Source organism: Rutidosis leptorrhynchoides, chromosome 5 (assembly GCF_046630445.1).
Source record: "Rutidosis leptorrhynchoides isolate AG116_Rl617_1_P2 chromosome 5, CSIRO_AGI_Rlap_v1, whole genome shotgun sequence".
Classification (NCBI taxonomy): Eukaryota; Viridiplantae; Streptophyta; class Magnoliopsida; order Asterales; family Asteraceae; genus Rutidosis; species Rutidosis leptorrhynchoides.
The window spans coordinates 45,223,217-45,239,168 of record NC_092337.1 but is presented as its reverse complement, the minus strand read 5'-3'; the positions used below and the strand labels follow the sequence as shown (position 1 = coordinate 45,239,168).

Sequence of the window (15,952 nt, the reverse complement as noted above, 5' to 3'; positions counted from 1 at the left end):
CATGATACAATGGTTCCATGTACATCTTGCTCTCTTGGAAAATTGATAACTAGACCCTCACCACTTAAGGTTGAGAAAGAATCACCAATGTTTCTTGAAAGAATTCAAGGTGATATATGTGGACCAATTCATCCACCATGTGGACCATTTAGATATTTCATGGTTCTAATAGACGCATCTAGCAGATGGTCTCATGTTTGTCTGTTATCAAGCCGTAATGTGGCATTTGCAAAATTTCTTGCCCAAATTATTAAATTGAGAGCTCATTTTCCTGATTACACCATTAAAAGGGTGAGACTTGATAATGCTGGTGAATTTACATCTCAAGCATTTAATGACTATTGCATGTCTATAGGAATTGTTGTTGAACATTCTGTTGCTCATGTGCATACACAAAATGGTTTAGCCGAGTCATTGATTAAACGTTTACAGTTAATCGCTAGACCATTGATAATGAGAACAAAACTCCCTGTATCTATATGGGGTCATGCAATTTTACATGCTGCTGCATTGATTCGCATCAGACCAAGTGCAAGTCATAAATATTCCCCCCTACAACTTGCTTTTGGTCAAGAGCCAAATATTTCCCATCTTAGAACATTTGGTTGTGCAGTGTATGTTCCAATTGCGACACCACAACGTACAAAAATGGGTCCTCAAAGGAGGTTGGGAATATATGTTGGATATGAAACATCTTCAATATTAAGGTATATTGAACCTATGACAGGTGACGTTTTTACAGCACGTTTTGCTGATTGTCATTTTAATGAAACATTGTTCCCTAAATTAGGGGGAGAAATGAAAAATAAAGAAAATGATGTTTCATGGTGTGAACCTCAATTAAAGTATCTTGATCCTCGCACAAAAGAATGCGAGACAGAAGTTCAAAAGATAATGCATATACAAGAACTTGCAAATCAATTGCCTGATGCATTTACAGATACAAAAACGGTGACAAAATCATATATACCAGCAGTAAATACTCCAGCTCGAATTGAAATTCCAAAAGCTGGCAATAACGTCACTCATGAATCTTTGCCACGTCAGAAACGTGGAAGACCAATCGGTTCAAAGGATAAAAATCCTCGAAAAAGAAAATCAGCTGATAATGAAGTAAAAGAAAGTGTTCAAGAAGAACCACAAATCAGTACTCCTACTGCAGAGGAGATTGATGATGTCAATACAGAAATTGCAATCAATTATGCATATTAAAAAATATTATGGAACCGAAATGAAATGAAAAATCTTGATGAGAAATTTTCATTTAATGTTGCATATGACATCATGAATAATGATGATGATCCAGAACCAACATCTATGGTTGAATGTCAAAATAGACATGATTGGGCTCAATGGAAAGAAGCAATACGAGCTGAATTAGAATCACTCAATAAAAGAAAAGTTTTCGGATCCATCATTCTCACTCCTAAAGATGTGAAACCTGTAGGATACAGATGGATTTTTGTCCGAAAAAGAAATGAGAAAAATGAAGTTACAAGGTATAAAGCTAGACTTGTAGCTCAAGGTTTTTCTCAAAGACCGGGAATTGATTATGAAGAAACTTATTCTCCTGTTATGGATGCAATTACTTTTAGGTACTTAATCAGTCTGGCAGTTTCTAAAAATTTAGAAATGCATCTCATGGATGTTGTGACTGCTTATCTATATGGATCACTTGATAGTGATATATATATGAAGATACCTGAAGGATTTAAGGTACCAGAAGCATCAAATGCAAAACCCAAAGAAATGTATTCGATTAAATTACAAAGATCTTTATATGGGTTAAAACAATCGGGACGTATGTGGTATAACCGATTAAGTGATTACTTGATAAGCAAAGGGTATACAAATAATCTTACTTGCCCTTGTGTTTTCATTAAGAAAACAACATCCGGATATGTGATCATAGCTGTTTATGTTGATGATCTTAACATCATAGGTACAAATAAAGAGATCCATGAAGCCATTCAACTTCTAAAGAAAGAATTTGAAATGAAAGATCTCGGAAAAACCAAGTATTGCCTTGGTTTACAAATTGAGCATATGCCTAATGGTTTACTTGTACATCAAACAACATATACTGAAAAGATTTTGAAACGTTTCAATATGGACAAGGCAAAACCATTAAGTACTCCTATGGTTGTTAGATCACTCAATGTTGAAGCTGATCCATTTCGTCCATGTGAAGATCAAGAAGACATTCTTGGACCAGAAGTACCATATCTTAGTGCAATTGGAGCTCTTATGTATCTTACAAATTGTACAAGACCTGACATTTCTTTTGCAGTTAATTTGTTGGCAAGGTTCAGCTCTGCTCCTACCAAAAGACACTGGAATGAGATCAAACACATATTTCGATACCTTCGAGGAACTACTGATTTAGGATTATTTTATTCTAACGAATCAAAACAAGATTTGGTTGGTTATGCAGATGCAGGTTATTTATCTGATCCACATAAAGCTAAATCTCAAACTGGATATGTATTCCTAAATGGAGGTACTGCAATATCATGGCGTTCTCAAAAACAAACACTTGTTGCTACATCGTCAAATCATGCCGAAGTGATTGCATTACATGAAGCTACTCGAGAATGTTTTTGGTTGAGATCAATGACACAACTCATTACTGATTCTTGTGGACTAGAACGCGATAAAAGTCCAACAACTATCTATGAAGATAATGCAGCTTGCATAGCACAGATGAAAGAAGGGTATATCAAAAGTGACCGAACAAAACACATACCACCTAGATTCTTCTCATACACTCAAAATCTCATTAAGGACAACCAGATTGAAATGAGATATGTGCAATCTAGCAAAAACTCTGCTGATCTTTTCACGAAAGCACTTCCAACTGCTATTTTCAGAACACACGTTCATAACATTGGCATGAGACATGTTCAAAAGATGTAACAGCTGAAGCGATGTCTACTTGAGGGGGAGTCAACTCCATGCTGCACTCTTTTTCCCTTAGCTAAAGTTTTTTCCCACTGGGTTTTCTTTAGCAAGGTTTTTAACGAGGCAGTAATTTATAGTTGATCTTCAACAAAATAAAATTGCTATCCAAGGGGGAGTGTTATAATAATAATAATAATATAGATATGGATAGTCAATTTTGGTGTATACATATAGTCAATTTTGGTACACAAAGTATGTATTTTTATATTGAGATTTTAGGCTATAAATACTCATGAATGCAAGCATTAAACTTGCACCATTTCTCACACTTACAAAGTGTTTCTTTCTTTCTCTCCATTATCATCTTTGTTCTTACACTTCATTATTAGTATTATAACATCAAGAATCAAACCACTAAAGGTAGTTATAAGCCTACTGAATTATAACATCAAGAATCAAACCACTAAAGGTAGTTATAAGCCTACTGAATTATAACACTAGTAAAGTAGTAAGTGCACAATATAAATAGCAACAATTGCTGTTTATTGCCTTATTGCTAATTTGGGTATATTAACTTATATAAGCCAACTCTAACAAGAACCGTTTATTGGACAAATCACACATGGGTATTGCGTCTTATGTTGAAAATATACACAATTATCGCAATATTCGTTTTTATAGGTTTTGCTAATTCGTAACATTGGATGAGAATAAGATAAGTGTGATGAATTCAAAATTTCCTATCAATGGAAGATACCGAATATTGGTCATGCCATCTTTTTTAAATCTATGGCTGCATAAAGAGATCGAGGTTGAAAAACCTATTTTTAAAAGATGATAAAACAAGTTATTTTTATTACTCCGTATGCTGTTAATATTAATTTTATTTTTATTTTTATTTTTTTGAGCCAAACTCGCAAATTTGTATTTCTTAAAATTAATGTTTTTAATCAGCAAATTTTTATGATTTGATATGTAATTTAATTTATTAACGTTTTTTATTTAAAAGTATATTATTAAATGACAAAAAAGGAATGAACACATCCCTACATTTAACCATATTATATAAATAGTAGAAGGATTAAACGAGAACTTTTATGAATTGAGAACCCTGAGAATTAAGGAAGGACGAACAAAAAAACTGAAATTCGAACAAAAAAATATTCGGACGAACAAAAATTTGAAGGGCGAACCAAATTTCAGCTGCATGTTCTACGATTTTGTAGAACAACATGTAGAACAGTTAATTTTTGTTCGAATACCCTTTTTTTGTTCGCTCGCGTTTTTTTGCTCGAATTCGAACGAAAATGCCCCAATTCGAACGAATTTTAGTTCTACAATTTTTGTAGAACCAAACAGAAATGTAGAACATGCATCTAAATTTTTGTTCGACTCACGTTTTTTTGTTCGCCTGCGTGTTTTTTTTTCGAATTCCCTTGTTTTTGTTCGCCCGCCAAGTTTTTTGTTCGAATTTTCTTGTTTTTGCTCGCCCACCACTTTTTTTGCTCGAATTTCAGTGTTTTTGGAGTTCTCAGGGTTCTCTCCCATTTTGAGTTCTCAATATTTTTGGTATGCTTAAATGTAGCCCTTAGGGCTACGTTTATCATTTTCGATATATATATATAACTCAAAATTATCAATAAATATTGACATCAAATTTAAATAAGTAAAATTAATTTAAAAAAATACTATAGTTTTTATAGTTTACAATTAAACTGAAGTCATAATTTAAATATAGTAAACTTAAACGTAACTTTAAAAAATTAATTTAATAGTTAGAACTCGGAATTCTTTTTTGATGATTTTCACATTTCTATATGCCACAAATCAAGATCAAGACAACATGTATTTAATAAAGTTAAATTTTATATATATATATATATATATATATATATATATATATATATATATATATATATATATATATATATATATATATATATATATTACAAATTATCATTTACATTTAATACCCATTAATTTAATCTAACTATTACAGATTATCATATCATTTATAATTTCAAGTTTCAGGCCAAAAAAATATGTATGTATTAATTATAAATTTTTATATTTAAAAAACTTTACCAGTTTGTTATATAACATTGACATACATTAAAATACCCTTTCAATTTTCAATATTTACTTGTAACAAATATGGAGTAGTTAATTTAATATATTGAGTTGACATATGCTCCCTGTATGTGTTTAATTGGTTAACGATGGTTTATCTTCGAATTGGGTTTCAACCATGAACCGTGATATTTTGCTGCAAAAGACTCCGAATGGTTTTGGTGAGGGTGTAGTCGAAGGTGATGTGGCGGTTACGAGTACAACAGTTGATGTTGAAGATGCAAGGGTTATCGCTAATCGTGGTGATTTGGAGGATGATACAGGTCATGTTAATTGTGGTGCTAAGGTTGTTAAATCGAATATTGTAGGGGTTCAGACTATTGTTGAATGTACCGCAAATAATAGTGGTAGAGATGCAGTTGGTTTGGTTAATGAAGGTGAAGATACGGGTGAGTGTTTAGTCATTAGTGGTATACAAATGAAGACTGGTCGTCAGGTTTGCATAGATCATGGTAACTTTTATGCTAATGCAGGTAAGGTTGGTGGTGTTTTTAAAGCTAAATATGACCCATATAGTGCACACTACAAAGAAATCGATGCCGCTCTTGAAAGTCATGGTTTTGTTAACAAAAAAAAGGAAATTAAACGAGGTGGTTACGATTGAGCCGTGGCCAGTTTTAGATTAGCAAGTCAAGAGGGTTCCAAATGGTCATGGTGAGATAGCATCGTCTTCCGGCTTTGTTGTTGGTAATGGTTCGGGTCTAAAAAATCGCAAAAATAGGATCAGTCTTTAAAAGAAAGTCCGAATACCCGTGGTTAAAGAGTTTCGTCAAGGGGTGGATTAAAAAATTCGAGTCATGGAAATGGGAAAAAAGGTAAGAATGCTTTGTATCACTTGCGGGATAATGATGAAGACGTAGAGTTTGGTGATGCGGTTCAAAGCTTATTTTTGTGAGAAATCGGATGATGTCCCTCCCGTTGGTGAGGGCAATATTGTTTTTTTTAGGGGTTAGCGAGACAAGGTTTGATCCCTCCTTCCTCGGGCACGCTCATTTGGGATTTCTCGACGAGAGTGTTGACGTATACTTTTAACTCGGGCAACGACCACAAAGTGGATGGTGTGGCTTCAACAACGGGTTCTAAATCTCACAAGGGTAAAATGGTGGTAGAGTAAGTTGGTTTTTGGTCGCCGGTTTCCTTGTATTGGTTGGTTGTATGTTTTTGTTGCCAGTTTTTATTTTGTTAGTATTGTATTGATCCTTTTTAGTTTTTAGGTAATTAGCGTTTCGACTCAAGTTTAGGTTGGTTAGATTGAAGGGATTTTAGTTGCGTTTTTTTGGTTTGCTTGAGCCGATCTGCTTATTGCTTTTATCCTTGTTTAGTCTTTTCTTTTTCAAGAAAAGGACTCGTTTATAGTATTTGTATTTTTACAAAAAAAAAAAAAAAAAAAAAAAAAAAACTAGTTTCATTTCATTACTCATTAAAAAAAAGACAAAATTGCATGGGGGTCCCTGTGGTATGTTCGAAATAACAAGCGGAGTTCAAAAGAATTTTTTCACCTTGGGGGTCACTCTGGTTTGCAATAGTTTCACGGGGGTCCAATTGTCTAACGTCCGTGTAATTCTAACGGTTGAGTGATGCACATGACTTGCACATGAGGGTAATCTCGTCTTTTTAAATCCTTTTACCCCTTTTAGGTGTTACCTGTCATTTTTTATATTTCTTCATCTTCTTCCCTTTAAATTAAACATATATAATTATAATGGTACAAACTCATATCTTTTGACACCATTTATTTTATTAACTTATCTTCTTGATCATCTTCAAATGCAAAGCACAAACTTATTAAATTCATATCTACAAATACAGTTTCAAGTGTACAAACCCATATTAAAATTTACAATTTAATAAGCAAATACCCAAATCGTGAAAAAGAGGATTTAAATTGTAGATCTGAAATTATAGATCTGAAATCGTGAAGAATATGACTGAAATCTCATATTTGAAATCTGTTGGTCGATTCAAGAAGATGACAGCGGTGATGTTGATTCATGAAGAAGATGACTGGAATAGTAGAAAAATCGATGGCTGAAATCGTAGATGACAACAAGCTCACTTTTTCAAATCGGAGTTTCGACAACAAGTTTAGATTTGAAGAACAAGATCAGTGGTCGGAATTCCATTGTAGAAACTAATCCCACTTGATGAAATTCAACTTGCTTTTTTTAAATAAATAAAAAGGAAAAGGAAAATAAAAGAGAATAGGGGTTGGTGTGTTGTGTGGAATGACTGAGACGATGGTGATGAAGAAAGGGGTGTTCAAATCGACAAAAAAGGAAGAAAAAAAAAAAAAAAAGGGTGTTCTTGATTTAAATTTGTTTGTTACTTCATACCCTTGTATTCATTTCTTGTTTGTTCATCTTCTAAGAGTAACAACCAGAGACTCTTGTTTATTTTTTGTTGGTGGATGGATTTCATTTTGATTTTAGTTGTTTACGGCTAATGTACCGATCAGGTGGTAATGAAAGTAGGTGTAAAACTAGATGTTTTTTATTTTTAATATGTACATTTATATCCTGATTATATTATATTTATATTTTATATTTTATATTTTTTATATCTATATTTATATTTATATTTATATGTGGTTGAAAAAAATGATTAGGAGAAGAAGAAATTGAAAATGACATTTTTACCCTCATGTGTACAGCACGTGAGGGAACTTAACGAAATTTTTAACGTCTGTTAGGCAATTGGACCAAACTATTGCAAACCGCAGTGATTTTTCAAGGTGAAAAAATTCTTTTAAACTCCGTTTGTTATTTCGAACATACCACGAGACCCCATGCAATTTTGTCTTAAAAAAAGCTACTACTAGTTTTTAACTGGAAATCTACCACTCAATTTCCTAACTTTTTATACTCTCGCTATCTCTTTCTTTAAATAATAAATAAATACGTGTTGGGGGTGTTAATTTTTTTGTTTAAACACCAAACCAACAAGTGTTTGTGTATATTCATCTCATTACATACCTTTTTCACCTCATACACTCATTCATATACATACAAATAGATACGATTATTCATACATACACACACATTATATCTCGTTCTCTCTCACTCATTCACTTGCTCACACCACAAATTCCCCCAAAAACACTTCCTTGCCCCAAACGAATTGCTCTCTCTTCTTTTGTTCCTACAATTCTTGATTTCATTTTGGTGCATTACAAAATTCATGTAAACACAGCTTTTTCTGTTTTTATGATTGTAATGTAAAAGAAAAACAATCATTGCCCTTTTCAATCATTCCATCTTTCAGCTAATGCTTATTTGAATCAATGGTTTTTGTATCTTTAGTCATGAACACTCGCTAATTTCATATAAATATTCAATCTTTTTAGTTTTTGGAGGTACCCATTTACTTGAATTTGTTCTGAAATAATGGGTTTCCGTTAAAGTTTCAAGCTTTTTAGTTTTTTTACCTTCCAGTTTTCATTTGAGTTCAATACATATTCATCATTACATGTAAATCAATCATGTAATTTTGACTGCTTACCAACTGTTTGATGAAATTCCCCTGTTTTAAATCCTGTAAGCAAGTCTAGTGAGGTGAGTGATCTCATTACATGGAGAGCTCTTTGTTACTTCGTTAATTTATTATTGTATCTAATCCAATATATCATTTAATGATGATGAAGTCGTTTCGTTAAATAATTTTAAAAAACTTACATATGGAGTTTAAGTAGGAAATAAAAAGTGAACATCTTGTTCTAGTTCACATTCATTTCTTGATTCTTTGATTATAATCATTATCAATTATATAATCTGATTGATTCTTTAGTGATCCCCTGAGATGTAATGATCATCAACTGCATACATTACAATTTCATGAGTTTCATGGGGATCATATATGTCATAATAAAAACAAATGACTCAACATAAATAATTTTAATTATCACCATTTTAGTGATATAGCAAAATTGGTTAACTCTCTGCCCAATTCTATGCGTATATATCGTATGCACGTCTGAATCGCTTGTTTTTCGCCTCTCAAGCCTTTTCATACACTTCAGTTGTTGTTATAATATTTTCTTGAACACTTTAAAAGACTATATAACCAAAATTATGGAAGAAACTTTCGTTCCGTTTCGTGGAATCAGTAATGATCTCAAAGGAAGATTATTATGCTATAAACAAGATTGGACTGGTGGCATCCGCGCGGGTATCAGGTTCGTAATAATGAAAGATACCATTATTTTTTTTAAAAAATAGTTTAATTATGCTTTTCATAACATGAATGCTGTTTTTGGTAGGATTTTGGCTCCAACGACGTATATATTCTTTGCTTCTGCGATTCCAGTTATATCTTTTGGGGAGCAACTAGAAAGAGATACTGGTTCGAATCTATAAAGTGCTTAAGATGCTCTTTTTTTTTTATTGGTATAAAAATATAGACTAAAATATCAAATTTTTATGGTTTTTGATATAGAGGGAAGTCTAACTGCGGTGCAGACTCTAGCCTCAACGGCGTTATGTGGCATCATACACTCGATAATTGGCGGTCAGCCGCTTCTTATATTAGGTGTTGCTGAACCAACCGTGTTAATGTACACTTTTATGTTCAAGTTTGCAAAAGATCAAAAGGACTTAGGGAAGCCTCTATTTTTGGCTTGGACTGGATGGTAAATTTGCCAAACTTTTGGCTTAAAAGCAGATGTGACAAATGGATGTGTCAATTTGGGTGGGTTGGGGTTGGCATGAAACACCTTTTTTTTGGTTTTGAATACTATCTTTTGGATTTCTTTGGACCGTTTTGTTTTTAGCTATTTATTATGACCTGATACCAATTCATGAATAAATGGGTCAGAATTGTCACCTCTGCAAAAAGTTGGTTAATTTCTGAAATGGTATAGATTTTAAGTTAGTTATTTTTGTGTTAATGTGAACAGGGTTTGTGTGTGGACGTCGTTTCTGCTGGTGTTGTTGTCTATATTGGGTGCCTGCTCTATCATCAATAGGTTCACACGTGTAGCGGGTGAATTGTTCGGTCTTCTTATTGCAATGCTTTTCATGCAGCAAGCTATTAAAGTGAGTTAGATTACCTCAATGTTCAACTTAATAGAAACTCGGTAAACTATTTGAATTTAGTTTACCATAATAATTTTGCAACAATTATTTCATTCACCTTTTAGTTTTCTCATGATAAATATTAGTATGTTTTTAGTAGTTACAACTTAAAAGTTAAGTGTTGGGATTGTTTACCTTTGAGTTGACCTAGCTTCAAGACACCAACATAACAATTTGTTCGACTCAATGGTAAACAATCTCAACAACTGGTATCTGGTATCAGAGCTCCAGTTATGGCCCAATGTAGAATTTCATAAATATAAAGAAGCCAATGCTTGTATATAAGTTCATGGGCTACTCTCTTTATCGCCGTTCGGTTTTAGTGTGAAACCTCATTAAGCCTACTGGGCTATGGATGAGTTAGGCTGAAAAAGGTCATGACTTTAGGGTCCTAAGGTATTCTAAATTGCCATTTCGTAGGGAGTCGTAGAGGAGTTTGGTATACCAAAAAGTCAAAATCCCAACGAGCCTGCGTTTCAACCTTCATGGCGTTTTGGAAATGGTATGTTCGCACTGGTTTTGTCCTTTGGACTTCTACTCACTTCTTTAAGAAGCCGTAAAGCAAGGTCGTGGCGTTATGGAACAGGTTAGTATCTTACCCTTGAGAATTTACAGTAAAAAATCTGTTGACTTTTTAGGTTTGTTGACTTTTGGTTCTTGTTTTAAGGGTGGCTAAGGGGATTTATTGCTGATTATGGTGTCCCTCTTATGGTGGTTGTTTGGACCGGTATCTCATACATACCAACTAAAAGTGTTCCACAAGGCATACCGAGACGACTTTACAGTCCAAATCCATGGTCACCTGGTGCTTATACTAATTGGACCGTTGCAAAGGTCATTTTCATGCTTATATCTTGCACGGATTAAAAAAAAAAAAAAAAAAAAGTTTGTTTCCTTTCTTTTCTTTTTTTGTTTCTGTAACATTATATGTGGCTATTTCAATCATTTGAATCTCTATGAGGGTCAACTTAGGTTATACTATCTATCTAACGGGTCAGATGGGCTAACCAACCCAACCCATTTCGACCCGTACTAAAAAGCTACCTGCTTTGCATGAGCTCATTTTGACCCGTTACTCAACCTGCCCATTTTCCCACCTCTGTTTGGTATCATTTTTGTTTCCACACTCATTATATTTGTCTTGCAGGATATGTTGAACGTCCCACTTGTATATATTATTGGAGCCGTTGTTCCGGCCACCATGATCGCAGTTCTTTACTATTTTGATCATAGTGTTGCATCTCAACTTGCACAACAAAGCGAGTTTAATTTGAAAAAACCGCCTTCATATCATTACGACCTTCTTCTTTTAGGTTTTTTGGTGAGTGATCGTTCAAGATTATTTACTCATATTTCTTCTTTTAGTATATTTATTTAATTAATTTCTAATTTATTTAGTTTTTTTTTTGTGTGAACAGACCTTACTATGTGGATTGATTGGCATTCCTCCTGCAAATGGAGTTATTCCACAATCTCCTATGCATACAAAGAGCTTAGCCACCCTTAAACATCAGGTATATATACTTCTTCCTTTTGAACTAAAAAATATATATATAAAAAAAAAAAGAATTTCATAAAAAATTAGACAAATTAACAATGACGTAAGCAGTTAATGCGCATGCAAGTGTATGTAATATATACAAATTATTTGCTCCACCTATGGCCCATCCTTCTCCTCTTAAACATTAGTTTATATGACCATTACATCTAAACAACTTGCTAATAAAAAATTAGGATTGGACCGCCTTTGTCCCCCAAAAGAGTCAACTTTGATCTTAATGATTAAAAAATAGAAACTTTTTATAATTTTTGTCGTAATCTCTTTATTCTTGTTCTCTTTACAAAACTCAGTTTTTCCTACAAAGATTTTTTGTAATGTTGAAGTTATAATAAATAGTTCAAATTGACACACAAAAGTCAAAATGACTGTTTTTTTTGGGTTGGATCTAGTTTACATTATCTTGATTGTTTGGTTTCATCTCCAACTGCTCCATTTATCAAATACCCTAAACTGTGATCTTATCCTAATAGACAGCTAATGTAGTAACTTATCCTAATTAAACTGGTTAACATACATGAATTGTGTAAAAAATTATTTTGTGTAATTGTAGATTCTACCCGACATAAATTGTGAACCATTGTTTATTTAAGTAGATTTTTCTAACGACAGCCCTTAGGACGTCATTAATGTGCATTAATGTGCATAAATAACGTTTAACAACGTTATTATTCACTTTTTAAAGGTGGTTATTGAATTGTGCCAGTCTTTTTGTATGTTAAAGACAACCCTAACTTAAGAAAATTCCTATTTAAGTTTATCTTTGTGTGGTTTATTTTGACTAAAGAAAACAACTTTTTCTTTTCTTTGTACAGCTTCTGCGGAATAAGCTTGTATCAACAGCTCGAAGAAGTATACATCAAAATTCGAACTTGGGTGAACTATACCGAAACATGCAACAAGCATACACTGAAATGCAAACTCCACTTGTTTATCAGAATCCATCAACTCTGGTAATTAAAAATTCACTCATTATAAGTTTATAACTTTCATTCTGCACTGTTTTATTAATTAAAAAAATGTTTTTCGAACAGGGATTAAAAGAGCTAAAAGAATCAACTATACAACAAGCAGCCATTAGTGGCTACACTGATGCACCTGTTGATGAAACTGTATTTGATGTGAATAAAGACGTTGATGATTTATTAAACGTTGAAGTTAAGGAACAACGTTTAAGTAATTTGCTACAAGCTATAATGGTTGGTGGTTGTGTTGCTGCTATGCCGGTTCTTAAAAAGATCCCGACTTCAGTTCTTTGGGGTTATTTTGCGTTTATGGCTATCGAAAGCTTGCCCGGTAATCAATTTTGGGAACGAATATTATTACTTTTCACGGCCCCAAGTCGAAGATACAAGTACATTTTCTTATCTCCAAATCAATCATTTTTTTTACCCGTTTTAAATTTAAACCTACAAACAGTGTTGCAGAACTCGAAATTACTCGAAAAATCGGTCAAACTTGGTCAAAGTCGGTCAAGTCAAACTTGGTCAAATAGGTCAAAGCCAAACTTGGTCAAACTTGGTCAAACCGGTCAAAGTCAAACTTGGTCAAAGTCGGTCAAAGTCAAAACTTGGTCAACATCCGACTACTCAAGTAGCGAGTTGTGCAACCTTACCTACGAACTAATTTATGTGTTGTATAATTATGTTACTATCATTTGAATCATTAGGGTGTTGGAAGAAAATCATGCTACATTTGTAGAAACTGTGCCTTTCAAGACGGTTGCGTTTTTCACACTGTTTCAAACCGTTTACTTGCTCGCTTGTTTTGGCATAACGTGGATCCCGATCGCTAGTGTTCTTTTCCCACTCTTGATCATGTTACTTGTTCCCGCAAGACAATATTTGCTCCCGAAACTTTTTAAAGGTGCTCATCTTCAAGATTTGGATGCTGCTGAATACGAAGAAGCCCCAGCCACAACCTACAATATTGCCTTTGGTGTAAGTCAAATTTCGTTACCAAAAACATGTACTCCTCCATCCCACTATAAGTGTCCACTATTGACTTTTCAAAGTCTTTCTTTGTCAACTTTGACTGTAAATATTTTTATTTGTGTTATATAAAACTTGATGAAAATTATATTATTGAAAACACATTTATAACTCAATTTATTCATATAATTTTCATCAAAAGTTATATAATAAAAATATTTACGGTCAAAGTTGACATAGAAAGACCTTGAAAAGTCAATAGTGGACACTTATAGTGGGACGACGGTAGTAGTAAATTTGTAAATTCGTAGCCATTACTCATTGTTTGGTTTACTATGCATACATTTTAGGAAGAGGATGTTCATTCGAGAACATTATCCCAAATCGATAGTGGAGAAGTGTTTGATGAAATTATAACAAGAAGCCGAGGAGAGGTTCGACATAGTAACAGTCCGAAAATAACAAGTTCAACACAAACTACAAGAGAAATGCAGGGTTCGTATAGTCCACGTTTGTCAGAGCGAAATTATAGTCCACGTTTGCACGAGGTAAGGATCGATAGGAGCCCGAGATCAGGTGGAAAGGGGCTAGAAATTAAGCAAACTCCAAGTCCTCGTCCATCTAATCTTGGTGAAACTAGTAAAGGTTCTTCCTCATGAATTGAATGGCGCTTGAGAGGTTTCTTCTAAATTTGTAAAATTTGAAGTGTGATATTTTAAGTGTTTGATGGTTATTTTGTAATGTTTGTAAGGTTGTTATGTTCTCATTTTTATTGTATGTGTAATGTGTAATGTGTAATGTGTAATGATATGGGCAGAAAACAAGTCATCATCAAATTTCTCTAGTAATTGGTAGATATAAAGAACTCAAATTTCCTAAAGAACAAAATTTTATTTTCTAGGAATGCATCAAACATTTGGAAATTTGACTTGTAAAATATAGAATACGCAATTAGGTCCACGCAATAAATCTCAGATAGAAATTGTTATAACAAAATACATTTTTTTTAAATAATTGCTAAAATACACCACTCGTTCTCACTTTTTCTCCATTTTTTCTGAGAACTCAAATACTAGACAATTTACCATAAGCGACCCCGTGCACTGGCTTCCCACATACTAGCTCGCGCTATGAATAAGCGTGAACTCATGAAACTCATCGAGTTATCTAGTGTGAATTTGTGCGAGTTTGTGTGAATTTGTGCGAGTTTGTGTGAATTTTTGCGAACTTCGCACAAATACGTTCAATTTCACACTGGTTTACTCGGTCGGTTCCACGAGTTTGCACTCGCTTGTGGGCGAGTTTGTGCAAACAAGTTATGTATTTTGACAATCTTTTAATAAGTATATTTTGTTATAACACTTTTTGAAAAAATATATTTTAATCAATTTCCTCGAATTTAATCTCTATTTTATAACCTAATTAAGGTACTACACATTAATTGATCAAAGATTTACATTACAAGATACAAGTAAAATTAACCATGGGGTGGTGGCGGCATGGTAAGACCCTGACCTTCCAATGTGGAGGTTAAGAGTTCGATTCCTGTCATTTACAAAATTATTTTCTTTCATGGCCACGGAAGTTCGTCTATAATATACCCAGGTTAAAAGAAAAAAAAAGATACATGTAAAATATGCTTCATCACTCAACCTCACAAATATCATAAATTTCTTGTAAATTTACAAATTACAAATTTTATATGTTTACAAATTGGTAAATTTCCTAAAACTGACATTTATTTTTTTTAGAACGGCAACTTACACATAACACTTATTAATCCACTAAATGCTCACAACGGGGCTTGAACCTTCAACTTTGGTTGAAAGGCTCCTCGAATACCATTAGGCTATAAGCCTTTAGTTAAAACAAACATGTATTGTCCGTATCCACATGTAAAACTAAATAATATTTACATCTTAGTTTTTAAACTTTGAAGATATTTATTCTCATATCATAATCTATAGATTATTTAACGTATATTATTATATATAGTTATTATTAACGGTTTTATTAATATGTGCCGATATGACATACGTTAAGATGTATAAAATCAAGTCAAATTTTATTTAAATATTTGCATTTGCATTTGCATTTTTCAATTAATATTCATTAATTCAAATCTAATATTTACTAATTTTTGTGTAGGCATATGATACTTAAGTAACTAACGAACTCATTTTATACATTTTAACGTGTGTCATAGAGTTACACATTAGCAAAACTTTTTATTAAGTACTGTAGTTATTATAATTATATAAATATAAATGTGTTGTTAATCACTTAATTGTTTATCAAAAGCTTTTTCCCTACTTAAAAACATGATGTGGTTTTAGGAAGCAATGTAATTTATGCCCCAAATT

General features: G+C 33.0%; 1 protein-coding gene across 1 annotated transcript; it reads left to right on the top strand.

The window, feature by feature from the left end:
* Positions 1-9,096: 9,096 nt before the first annotated feature.
* Positions 9,097-14,383, top strand: LOC139847550 (probable boron transporter 2). The gene is made up of 12 exons (XM_071837230.1): positions 9,097-9,202; positions 9,287-9,369; positions 9,463-9,655; positions 9,923-10,061; positions 10,521-10,686; positions 10,768-10,934; positions 11,248-11,421; positions 11,519-11,614; positions 12,474-12,611; positions 12,693-13,012; positions 13,328-13,598; positions 13,940-14,383. Exons 1-12 carry the CDS (start codon positions 9,099-9,101, stop codon positions 14,246-14,248), a joined length of 2,160 nt encoding a protein of 719 aa, XP_071693331.1. The 5' UTR covers positions 9,097-9,098; the 3' UTR covers positions 14,249-14,383.
* The last annotated feature ends 1,569 nt before the right edge of the window (positions 14,384-15,952 follow it).